At 39.5% G+C, this 12859-nt stretch overlaps 2 protein-coding genes across 4 annotated transcripts in view; one reads left to right on the top strand and one right to left on the bottom strand.

Annotated features, from left to right (window-relative positions):
- The first annotated feature begins 2571 nt into the window (after positions 1-2571).
- Positions 2572-7352, top strand: tysnd1 (trypsin like peroxisomal matrix peptidase 1). 2 transcript variants are annotated; one of them, XM_060924737.1, is made up of 5 exons: positions 2572-3024; positions 3127-3952; positions 4056-4186; positions 4833-5018; positions 5354-7352. In XM_060924737.1, the coding sequence occupies exons 1-5, from the start codon at positions 2889-2891 to the stop codon at positions 5554-5556; spliced, it is 1482 nt and encodes a 493-aa protein (XP_060780720.1). In that variant the 5' UTR covers positions 2572-2888; the 3' UTR covers positions 5557-7352. The 2 variants fall into 2 exon arrangements, with proteins under 2 accessions (XP_060780720.1, XP_060780719.1); XM_060924736.1 differs by having other exon boundaries at positions 2572-3952.
- Positions 7353-9691: 2339 nt separating this feature from the next.
- Positions 9692-12859, bottom strand: part of spock2 (SPARC (osteonectin), cwcv and kazal like domains proteoglycan 2) — a 64504-nt gene continuing 61336 nt past the window's right edge. For both annotated transcript variants that reach the window (XM_060925974.1, XM_060925973.1), the window contains exons 8-10: positions 11567-11629; positions 10599-10736; positions 9692-9975 (exon numbers count right to left, since the gene is read on the bottom strand). In XM_060925974.1, the coding sequence (XP_060781957.1) occupies positions 9827-9975; positions 10599-10736; positions 11567-11629 (350 nt within the window). In that variant the 3' untranslated portion in view covers positions 9692-9826. The remainder of the gene's footprint in view (positions 9976-10598; positions 10737-11566; positions 11630-12859) is intronic.

Consider the following 12859-nt stretch of genomic DNA (forward strand, 5'->3'; position numbering starts at 1 on the left):
TGTGAACCTCTAGGATTAGCAGTTAATTTGAAGGTGAAATTAGAATCGGGTGTTTTCAATCAATGGGATGACAATCAGATGTGAGTGGGCACCCTGTTTTATTTAAAGAACAGGGATCTATCAAAGTCTGAGCTTCACAACACATGTTTGTGGAAGTGTATCATGGCACCAACAAAGGAGATTTCTGAGGACCTCAGAAAAAGCGTTGTTGATGCTCATCAGGCTGGAAAAGGTTACAAAACCATCTCTAAAGAGTTTGGACTCCACCAATCCACAGTCAGACAGATTGTGTAGAAATGGAGGAAATTCAAGACCATTGTTACCCTCCCCAGGAGTGGTCGACCAACAAAGATCACTCTAAGAGCAAGGCATGTAACAGTCGGTGAGGTCACAAAGGACCCCAGGGTAACTTCTAAGCAACTGAAGGCCTCTCTTACATTGGTTAATGTTCATGAGTCCACCATCAGGAGAACACTGAACAACAATGGTGTGCATGGCAGGGTTGCAAGGAGAAAGCCACTGCTCTCCAAAAAGAACATCGCTGCTCGTCTGCAGTTTGCTAAAGATCACATGGACAAGCCAGAGGGCTATTGGAAAAATATTTTGTGGACGGATGAGACCAAAATAGAACTTTTTGGTTTAAATGAGAAGCATTATGTTTGGAGAAAGGAAAACACTGCATTTCAGCATAAGAACCTTATCTGTGAAACATGGTGGTGGTAGTATCATGGTTGGGCCTGTTTTACTGCATCTGGGCCAGGACGGCTTGCCATCATTGATGGAACAATGAATTCTGAATTATACCGGCGAATTCTAAAGGAAAATGTCAGGACATCTGTCCATGAACTGAATCTCAAGAGAAGGTGGGTCCTGCAGGAAGACAACGACCCTAAGCACACAAGTCGTTCTACCAAAGAATAGTTAAAGAAGCGTAAAGTTAATGTTTTGGAATGGCCAAGTCAAAGTCCTGACCTTAATCCCATCGAAATGTTGTGGAAGGACCTGAAGCGAGCAGTTCATGTGAGGGATGATGAACTGCTCGCTTCAGGTCCTTCCACAACATTTCGATTGGATTAAGGTCAGGACTTTGACTTGGCCATTCCAAAACATTAACTTTATTCTTCTTTAACTATTCTTTGGTAGAACGACTTGTGTGAAAATGAACCCACCAACATCCTAGAATTGAAGCTGTTCTGTACGGAGGAATGGGCTAAAATTCATCCAAGCCGGTGTGCAGGACTGATCAACAGTTACCGGAAACGTTTAGTTGCAGTTATTGCTGGACAAGGGGGTCACACCAGATACTGAAAGCAAAGGTTCACATACTTTTGCCACTCACAGATATGTAATATTGGATCATTTTCCTCAATAAATAAATGACCAAGTATAATATTTTTGTCTCATTTGTTTAACTGGGTTCTCTTTATCTACTTTTAGGACTTGTGTGAAAATCTGATGAAGTTTTAGGTCATATTTATGCAGAAATATAGAAAATTCTAAAGGGTTCACAAACTTTCAAGCACCACTGTATGGGTCTGTTGCCACAAAGTTTGAAGCACATATTTGTATAGACTGTATTTGTGTGCTGTAGCATTACAATTTCCCTTCACTGGAACTAAACGGCTCAAACATGTTCAAGCATGACAGTGTGTCTGTGCACAAAGCGAACTCCATTAAGACATGGTTTGTTAAGGTTGGAGTGGAAAAACTTGAGTGTCCTGCACAGAGCCTTAACCTCAACCCCACTGAACACGTTTGGGATGAGCTGAAACACTGACTGAACCCCAGGCCTCATCACTTGATATCACTGCCTATCTCACTAATGCACTCTAAAAAATAATGGGGCCAGTACCGGTTCTTCAGGGCGATGCCATAGAAGAACCTTTTTCAGGGCTTCAAAGAACCGATCATGCAACAGTTCTTTAAAGAACCATTTAAACCATTTGTTTGAGCAGTGAAGACAGATTTGTGTAAACATAGCCTCTGTGCATTGACCAGCAAATGGTAAGAGAATGCCAGGCTCTGAAGAACCATTTCCAATGTGAAGAACCTTTCGCATAATGTAATGGTTCATCACAGAGTTTTGACTCTCCATGGAACCATCCAGAGATTTGAAGAACCACTGAAGCACCTTTATTTTTTAGAGTGTGCTCTTGTGGCTGAATGAGCACGAATCCCCACAGTCACGCTCCAACATCTGCTGGAAAAGGTTATTATAACAGCAAAGAGGGGCTGAATCTGGAATGAGATGTTCATAAAGGTCATGTGGGTTTGATGGTCAGGCGTCCACAAACTTTTGGCCACAGTGTGCATTGGCATGTTATTTTGTGTTAGTGTATTAACGATTTGCACATTATTTTCATAAATACGGCGAAATTCAAAACGAGATAATTCTATCAAAAACTTTTGTAACGGGTTTATATAACTATAAATATGCAAATTAACTGCCGTGTTTTGGTTCTTCTCCAATCAGGAAACGGAATGCTAGTACGTTACAGATACGGACCAATAGGAAACGACGCAGGCCTGTACAACGACCAATGAGATCAAAGCAGGAAGTGTTTTCAGAGACGCTGAGTTAACATGTTGGTACGGCACCGTCTGTGTTTGTAGCAATGGCTGTGCTTTACATAAATGTAAAATAGGATATGTTAAAGCCGTGTGCACGGTTTCGTTTGTTGTTTGTATTTATATTGGTGCTGTTTTTCACTCTATTTAATCTGAAGTTAGTTATTTAAAAGTCGGCGACATGTTATTGGGGTGAAAGTTGATCTCACCAGGTTGGCTGAATTCGCTTCTAAATTAATTTGCAATCTTTAAACACAGGCGCTGAATATCTCTGAAGTATCTTTATTGTAGGGGATTTTATTCGACAGGATTTAAAAAAAATGTCTGTCGAGCAGATGTGTTGCGTTGTCACTGTTTCTGAGAGCAGCTCCAATGAGAAGCAACAGCTGACTGTAAAGCCCCTGAGCTGCAGTGGAGTGGTGTTAAACTACCAGTCTGGACTTGTGCTCTGCAGTGGTTTGTTGCTTTCTCGTTTCTTACTAGATAAAGAGTGTATAAACCAACTCCCCAATGTATTAAGTGCTCACAAATTTAGTAACAAAATTCAGGTTTACATAGATCATATGGATGGAAAGGTGAACCAGTGCACAAGAAGAAGCAAGAGCTCCATGATGAATGGGCGTCCAACGTGCCATAAACCTGCTGAGCTGCTCATGATGATTAACTGCGTGGAGTTCCAGATGGCTTTTCAGAAACTATTTACTGACTCCGAACAGTGGAAGTTTACTGATTGTGATGAGGATAATGAAATTCTCTCCGACTCGAATTTCTTGAGTTGGTTTGCAGTGCTGAAAATGAAAACAAACACCCAAATTGATCCTGTGCCTTGGATAAAGAGTACAACACTTACAAAGGGATGTTCTGTCCTGGCCTGTGGATCTCCATTTGGTTCTTTCTGTCCAGATCTGTTCATGAGCACACTGAGTAAAGGTATCGTGAGCAACCTGGCCGGACAGGAGAACGCATTGATTTTGACAGATGCCCGCTGTCTGCCTGGCACTCAGGGAGGAGGCCTCTTTGTTACTGATGGAGACACACTGTATCTTGTGGGCTTAATCACTTCACCACTGTGTTGGAAGTCAAATGAATGGATTGGTCTGACTCTAGTGTGTTCTCTGCATTTAATTTTGAAAAACATATTACAAGTTGTAACCTCTCATCAGTTTCTGAGAGAGATATCAACACACTCGTTCACGGATATCCCTCACGTCCCAGCTGATGCATACCAAAAGTCAGAAAATGGAAAATACCCCATGGTGGTAGTGGTTGAATGTGGACAAATTTGGGGTTCGGGAATTGTGTTAAATCCTCGTTTAGTGTTAACTTGCAGGCATGTTGTGAATGGGGGACAATTTCCGAAAGTCACACTCAACACTAGTCAAAGGTAGTGTCATGCATTTTTTTTTTTCCCCAATTTATTTGTGAAATAAAATTTATTATAAGTCACCAAGATAATTCAATAAATGTAAACATGGTCTTTCTCTCAGACCTCAGACTGTGAGCAGCAGAGTGCTGTATTCTACAAAAGCTTCTTCGCCTTATGATGTTGCTGTTGTGCAGCTTCAAAAGCCCTTCTCACACGTCATGGTGCCACACTTAACCACCAGTTTTTTGCCTGGTAAGATGTAAATTCATTTAAATTCATATTTTATTAATATATTTATTAATGTTAGGATCATTTCAAATGAATTGCCTCAATATACTTAAGTCATTCCATGAAATTGAGTCGTACATGAGCTGATGGCCGACGAGGCGCGTAGCGCTGAGTTGGCTATAAGCCATGTACGATGAAATTGAATGGAATAACCGTTTTATTCTCTCTGCATTCACTGGATTTTGAGAGAGCGCGCATTTTTATTTTTTGCAAATTTGAGAAATAAAACCTTTTTATACAAAACACCCGACAAAAGAATTTCCATTTAGAATGTAAGCAAACCGGCGAAATGACAGTAGCAATTTGTGAAAAATATGATAATTCTTGAATAATAAAAAAAAAATGTTCTTACCATCAAATACTTTTGTTCCATATTTTGTTGCCTTTTTTCTATTTTGGGGGGGGGTTGTTTTTGAGTAAAGTTTTTTTCATGCTCAGTTGATTCAGCAACACGCCTTTTTTTTCTCTACTCATGGTACATGAGCTGATATCCTAGTAGTAGAGTAACCAATCGGAGCACGTGATTGCTCGTATCCAGTGAACGTGGATAGAATAAATTACATTGTTTAGTAGCTACATAGAAGGTCTGCTTATTTCCGTCTGGTTCTAGGTGAGGACGTGCTTGTGCTGGGTTATGGGGCTTTAGGGAAAACCTGTGGCCCCTCACTGACCTCAGGGATACTTTCCAGAGTTATCCACTTGCGAAACAAGCCGGTGATGCTGCAGACAACTTGTGCAGTGAATTGTGGAGCCAGTGGTGGGGCTGTTGTCCGCGCCAGAACGGGCGAACTGTTGGGTAACACGGTGTTCAATAATCATCTAAAACAGCTTCAACTTCATAGGGCAGTTATTTGCAAAATTTATTCAGTAAAGCACAACTCTTTCACTCTTAGTAACATTTTTACTGTCAGTGTATCACTTGCATCCATATAGCTATGGATACAGAGTTTTCTGATTTTAACCCTTTACTGACGCTAGGGGGCGTCATTGAACTAATATGAAGTTTCTAGCAAAAGTATGCTGGAATTTCATATTATGTATTATACCTGACTTTTCTAAGCTGTTTATTAAAGTTGCACTATCTCAATTATATCAATCTAACAATTAATAAATGCATTTGCTTTTATCCAGGTATTGTGTCCAGTAATACAAGAGACTTTGCAGCCAAAGTTACATATCCCCATTTAAACTTCAGCATCCCGGTTTCTGTGCTGGAGCCTCTTCTGAGTCGCTTTGCGCAGACGCAAGACCCTGCTATCTTTCAGGAATTGGACAGTGCAGAGGATGAGGTTAGGAGTGTGTGGAGACTTCAGATTCCTCAAAGTAAGCTGTGAATATACTGTATGTCAAATAGGAAACGTAAGTGACATTGTCATGTGGATACCATTGCATTCTACATTCCCACATTGGCATTAAGAAACACTGTTCTGCTTTGAATTACTGAACGTTCAGTCTGCTGGAAGAATAGAAAGAAAAGGAAACTAGATTTTGAGGTTATTGGTTGCTGGCTAGTTTGTCTTTCAATGAACAGATCTAAAAGATTTGGGGATCTCAAATGTAATTATAATTGATTGGTAGAAAGACTAATATAAGCAATTGTGTATATTGCTACGAGAATAAAACTCAATTTGGTTTTATCAATTCATAAAATGAATTAATGAATTTTACTATATTGCAGTGTTTCGATGATGCTTTCAAAAGATTTTTAACTGAAGCTAATTTTTATTCTGCTGTTTTGCCATGTCTTGCGACCAACCAAATGACGAATGCTTTATTTCAACTATGGCAAACTTTGAATTGTTTCTGAAAATATAACTACTTGTTCTGTTGTATAGTAGGCCAATATTAAGCCAGCCATGAAATGGATGTCAGATTTGAAGAATTGAACATGGGAATGCTCTTTAGTGGTGTGACTCTTCAAGCATATTGCTGTCAGTATTACTTAAGCTTAGGAGACTATCCAGTACTCTGACTGAAACTCAGTAAATCTGGGGAAAGGAGAGTCTGATTTAGAAAACAAATAAAGCCTGAAGCAGTTGTTCTTGGACTGGAGATGCAAATTATTGACTTACTGCTGCTTTCACAATTTTTTCTGACCATGGCTTATGGGTTGTTTTACAATCAGGGTACGCAAGCTAAAAATCACATTTAACACTTATCTTCAATATCAAAAGGCTTGACTAAATAAACTTGGTTGTTTATTGTAGCCCTGTGATAGCTCTATTTACCATGCAAAAAAAAAAAAAAAATTGGTGATAACGTTATTTTTGGTGAATGTATGGCAATATATGTCATATTTAGCAAAATTACTCGTGTCATTTAGAAAAAGTGCTTTTTTGACCACAGGTAGCTCCAAAAGGGATGCACTTAAATCATTCTTTATACCATAAAACACATATTTGGTTCCATGTCATTGGAAACATAGTTAAGTTTTAATGTTGAATGCCAGTAAGTTTTCAGACTATTTTGATCAAATTAGTATGTAATTGTGTCAAAAAAAATGTCCTCTCCGAGACAGCTAATTTTTCAATATAAAATAACATATCTAAAATGATTATTTTCATCCTAAAATGTGGTCAAAATATTGGAACATAAATATTAGAGACAGCGAACACAAAGCTTACAGTCTTATATTTAAAAGCACTATGGAAGTAGTGGATTCTGAATTGTCAAAAAAAAATGTCCTCTCCGAGAATCACTTCATTTGTTTCTCCCATCTTATAGCAGATTACACAAAACTCCCATACACACATGTCAAAAAATTACCTAAAATCTGTTCTTTAACTTGTCCTTCACTTAAAAACTGGTACAAGAACCAGTTTGAATCAATTTGAATTTTGGACCCCTGTGACACAAACTTTGTACCCTGGTTGTAAAACAACCCTTATCCTATATGAAGTTTAACTGACTGAACTGTGCCAAGTTTCCCAAAAGCATCGTAACACAAAGATCAACTTTAAGTGGTAGCACAATGAACACTCTCTCCTAGTTAAGATGCTCTTAGCGTTAAGAGGCTTTTGGGAAACCCACCCCTGCTCGTTAACTTGACCGGAACAAAGTTGTTCAATTCTGACACAATGCATTTCAGCTTCACATTGTAATTGTGTCTCATTAAAAGTTAATTATTTTATTGTTGTCAAATTATTTTCAACATTTTGAAATTAGGGTCAAGCAAAGCCCAGAGATGCTCCATGAAATTTTCCACAATGTTAGTCAATGCTAATTCCCACCAAAATAATTGGATCATCTCAGTGGCATTATAGATACCAGCTACCAGTTTATATTTTTAGTATTTATAAAATATGGTTTAGGTATGAGTCTGTGTACTCTTAGCGTTAGGTAGGGCAGGAAAGCAGTGTTGGATGCAATTCAGTGTGATGCAGCGTTGCACTTTTAAACAAGCATCAGGTTCTTTTCAAAAACAGGGTTGTAAATCGGCTGAACCTGCTGGGATCGCTTATTGCCAAGTTTGACATCTTATCACTGCTCTCGATCAACAGAAGAACTAATTTGTTTTTCCCACCTGATGAGAGCGAGACTGATTGTAACCATGACTGAAAAGCTTAATCGCAGAATAACTGATTACAAGAGAACACAATGTTTGGGCCCAATGCCTTTAATCATAATTATACTGAGCCAAAAAAGATGATATATTGGGACAAAGAAACATGCAACTGAATGCAAATATAATGCAATTGCCAGGGCAAATACACTGTGTCTGTATACTCCAACTATTTACAATGATAAATTTATATGACGATACAATCATATGCAAGCTAATCCATACTCGGAGGTGATGCCCTCAAATGTGTGAGGAAAAACAAAAACCGTTTTCTCCTCACAATCAGCCTGGAGTGACAGCCACTCTGACACGGATTAAACTTTAATCCAACTGAAACAATCCTATTATTCATTCTTACAGAGAACTAGTTGTTATCTGTTGTTGATTTAAAGAGAAGACAAGAATATTACATCCTATTACATCACACTCCCAATCCTGCTTCGAGCTCACAGCCTGATTCTGTCTGAATGTATTACCATACCAGATAATATCTGTGATTCACATGCATTTAAGGTCTGCATGGATTATGCATGTCTTGTGCTGAGCATAGAAAAGCATTTTCAAACAGTGTTGTGCTCTCAAGAGGCTGTTGAATACGTTATGATTGTTTCAGTGTGAAAGACAAATTGCACAGTGTTTACGCCAAAAGACCTGTTTTTACATGTATGGAATCACTGGGGCCTCATGTCTCACTGTTAAACTATGACCTGATACCACAGACAACCTGAAACTTTGTAAGACAAGTCTTATCTGGTGACAGAAACGTCTTAATGCATTTGGTACATGAATTTTTCTTCCTCAGTGTAAACCAAAACGACAAACCCTTGCAGCAAAAATATGTACACCTAGTAACATTACAGTAGACTCCTAATTCGCCATGGTTGATGAGAGGATCTGATTAATCGACAGACAAATTGAAAGACAGACAGGTCCCCCTGACTGTCCTCAGGTTGCATATCTTATTCTTCATACTGCTATTCATACATATATTTACTGTGACATACTGTTATCTCGGAGATAAAGCATTTTTCCCCAAGTCTACTTTTTGAGCAGGTTCCATGATAAAAATCTGAAAGTGGAGACCAAGTTTTTACAAAGTGTTGCTGGGTCTCTGAAGATGTTCTCAAGACATGGTATGAAAGGAGAATCAGGGGATTCATTACTTAAGTCGGATACAATAAAACGCCTTCTACTGAGTAACTGTGTAAAAAGACAAATATGCAGAATATGTTGAGGAATATGCAAAGCATGACCTTACATTTTATGTTCTGACCAACAAGAAATGCATTATAATGGTGCACAAATTTATAGACAAGGACAGGACTTGACGTACCTTCAAATGACACAAACTCTTGATAGTTAGATAATGTATCAGTAACTGAGTTGTAGCTAGTTCTCAGAGCAGTTCTGGTTCTTGAATTTATTCTTGCTGTGTTCTCTCCAGTGAAACTATATGGGGTTAATTAAACCTGTAAATGGTGTACTCACCAAACGTTAAGAAGTTCACTCACTCCTACGTTTTCACTTGTGGTCTGCCAGTCTTTGTTCAAATCTAAATGCTACCATAAAAGTCTGGGACTGAAAGGTAACAATTCCAATTGTATATGTGCATTTAGTTTATGCTTCCTGCATAAGGATAATGCGTCACATGATGAGGTGAAGCACACTGTATAGCGTTTGCAAAGCTCCAGTTCATCTAACAAGAAAATGTCCAGTTATCAACTACCTAGATGCCGGCTTAAGGTTGCTGATGCTATTGACTCTTTTTATCAGAAGATCACAATCTTGAACATACAACAAAAAATGTTTCACAAGTATGTATAAGATCATTTTTTTAAACTCTTTCCCATACCCATAATTTCACTACAATTATCACAACTCAAACCCTCCCCCCTCCCCTCCCTGGCCAATGCTGTTTGAAGTTCAGTGTAGAGCTGTCCAACCTTCCAGTTTCCACCATTTTGTGTCAGCAAGAGAAGGAGCTGCCTTTGAATCAGTGGTCAAATAAAGCTATCTTGACCAGGCAACCATTTTGTTTTGGTCTACCAAATATAGCCACCATCATCCATTTCCCCAATCTCCTCCTCCTCCTCTTCTTCAGCCTCTTCTCCGGTGTCCTCTGCTTCTTTCTCCTCCTCGTCCTCCCATCCTACACCACTGCCAAAGTCCCCTGAGTAGCCAGCCACTTCATCTAGGAAATACAAAGCAAAAGTAGGAAAAGACTAAACGTTCTTGTAATACGTTATGAATGAATCTGCTGCTTACTTTCCATCAGCTTCAGTGCCCAAAACAAATCACAGTAACTATCACAATCCATCACTTCTAATAAAGACTGAATTAAAAGTCTAATTGCTTAAATTATGGTAACTGACAAGCATGTGTGTTTTGCTATTAATGACACCATAAGAAAAGAGTCTAAGAGGATGCAGCATGTATTAACGACTTCCATTAAAGCAAAATGAGCAATTTAGTCAGGGAAGAAATGAGAACGCTTCAGCTACCTGCTTGGGTACAACAAACAAGCCTTGTGGCTTTGACACTGGGCTTTTTAAGGGTTATTTTAAGCCCAGTTGGGGTATTTGTTCTTATCACCTGCAGGTCCATCACAGCCAGTAGTAATTAATCTTACAGACCTTTATTTCAAGTGAGACAACTGCTCTTTTGGAATGGTAATGAACCTGGTCTAATGAATGTAACACTTGGTCTTCTGTCAGAGGGGTGACTGATGGTTTTGTGTATCGAAGCCCATGCAACAAAGGAGGCCTTGTGCTCTCTATACGTGTGTTTGTGTGTCTGTGCGTCGTGTGTGCTTACCACAGTCAGTGTTGCCATGGATTCTGGAGCCCATTAATTCCTCTCCATGCTGGTCTACACACCAGCACTCCCCTTTGCTTTGGTCACATTGCAGCTTCCTATAATAACCATCCTCATCACAGCTGGGGATATACATACCTATCGTACCAAAAACACACATCTTCAGTTCAGACATGTCATGATTTATGTTCAATTTCAAATCATCCGTCAGTCATATTGAGCATTGCATCGCAGTCTTAGTTCTGCAAATAATCAGTCATGAGTCTGAGCCAAATGACAGCAGTGTGTAGGGAACAACCTTGAGAAGGACTTTCCAAACGATTACTGGATGCCGTTTTTTTCTGAACAGTAAAAAAATAAAAAATCCTGCATATATAAATACATATGAGAAAACACAAAAACGTGTTCTGCCAGTTTGAGGCAGCTTTGAAGGCTGAGCCTAAAAAAGCCACTGATGAGTATTTTAGGATCCAAAAGGAACAGCTCTGCACTGTGGTGATGATGCCGGTGTGTGGCAAGGCATCAGGGAGCATGTGTGTGTTTGGCTACCTCTGGCTGATTCCTGCATCTGCAGCATGTCCTTGGAGATTCTTGCTGGCAGCAGAGCCAAACATGCAGCATTGCCCACTGCCAGCTCTGCTCCATGCTAATCCCCATGCCTGATTAGCAGCTAATCCCAGCCTCGTGCTTGTCATCTGTTTAACGAAACTCCTCCAGCATCTACTTTGTGATGTTTGATCAGTCTGTCCTTTACCTAATTTATCCCCTTCTCTTCCCCCTGTAGCTCTAAGCTTCTATTTCTGCATCTTGCTCACTATTTCTTCTTATTCCTGGGCTATTCCATATCCCTGTGTATTTCACCACATTTGTACTTTTTCATTTTTATTCAGGTTGTCACTTTCCTTTTCCATCCCTCTGTCTCTGGCCCAAATGATGATTTTTTTCTCCCAATGAATGTTCATACATACCTGACTTCTTTTTGGCTCCTTCCTGTATTTGGATCCTCTCTAATTCAGCCAGGCAGGGAGGCTCTGAGGAGCAAAACAATTAGAGCATTAGAGGGAGGCAGTGTGTTAATCTCCTCCAGCCAAAACACTAAGCTCCTGCACCAGCCCTTGATGAAACTGACATTATGCCATTCATTTCCCACTGCAGCTCCTCTATTAAATCATGCTCCAATATATTTCTTTTCATGAAGATATTGATTGATAGACTTTCATAAGCCTGTGTTGCTACAAATTCAGAAAATGCTATTAGTGAAATACAGCACTGACAATATTGTTAATATAATCACATACTGTACAACCCCGATTCCAAAAAAGTTGGGACAAAGTACAAATTGTAAATCAAAACGGAATGCAATAATTTACAAATCTCAAAAACTGATATTGTATTCACAATAGAACATAGACAACATATCAAATGTTGAAAGTGAGACATTTTGAAATTTCATGCCAAATACTGGCTCATTTGAAATTTCATGACAGCAACACATCTCAAAAAAGTTGGAACAGGGGCAATGGAGCACTTGCATGTGACGTCACAGCCAATCCAGATTGTGACAGACGCCATCGTGTCGGTCAAACGCCATATTCCGCCTTCTATTTCTGGTTCTACTTCTGCTTTTACTTCTACCTTTTCTTCTGGAAAACCCTACTATATACAATTCTACTACAATGGCTGCGGCTACAAGCTCTCCCTACCTGTGCACGTTTTTTATGTTTTTTGTGTGTATTTTTGCGTGTTGTTCGTCTGTACCGGACTTCAATATCCACTACAACCGTATGGACTTACTGGACATTGGTTTCCAGCAGAAAATGACGGTTTGTAGCGATTTCCATCGCATGCACAACATTCCGGATGAGAAAAAAAAAAAACATTCCGGACGAGATGGCGAGACCAGCGGGGTCTCCGTGGATTGTTATTGGAAGCAAAGGGAAGGAGGCGGCGCCGGGAGCGGAAGCAAAAGCGAGGCTACAGGCAGAGCCGGCCTGTTGACTAAGCTCAGAAAACAGCTACTCAAACCTCCACTGCCAAGCCTCTACCTCTCCAACGCCAGATCCATGTAAACAAGACGGACAATTTGGAATTACCTTATTCTATTCTATAATCGGCTGGTCAGTGCTATACTCAATACTTAAGTGACTTACCCATCCAATGAGGATTATTTTCTTGTTTACAAGATGCCACATCTGAGTCGCTGACAAATCCTGAATTTCTGTAGAGATAACTGTCCAGAGATTTATAAGCACGCAGTGCTT

This window comes from Neoarius graeffei, chromosome 7, assembly GCF_027579695.1.
Source record: "Neoarius graeffei isolate fNeoGra1 chromosome 7, fNeoGra1.pri, whole genome shotgun sequence".
Lineage (NCBI taxonomy): Eukaryota > Metazoa > Chordata > Actinopteri > Siluriformes > Ariidae > Neoarius > Neoarius graeffei.

Bases quoted from the DNA above. Each gene is read 5' to 3' on its own strand.
- tysnd1 (XM_060924736.1), top strand. From the start codon at position 2,889: ATGTCTGTCGAGCAGATGTGTTGCGTTGTCACTGTTTCTGAGAGCAGC. The intron at 3,953-4,055 runs GTAGTGTCATGC...TCTTTCTCTCAG, and splicing joins ACACTCAACACTAGTCAAAG to ACCTCAGACTGTGAGCAGCA. The intron at 5,019-5,353 runs GTAACACGGTGT...GCTTTTATCCAG, and splicing joins CAGAACGGGCGAACTGTTGG to GTATTGTGTCCAGTAATACA.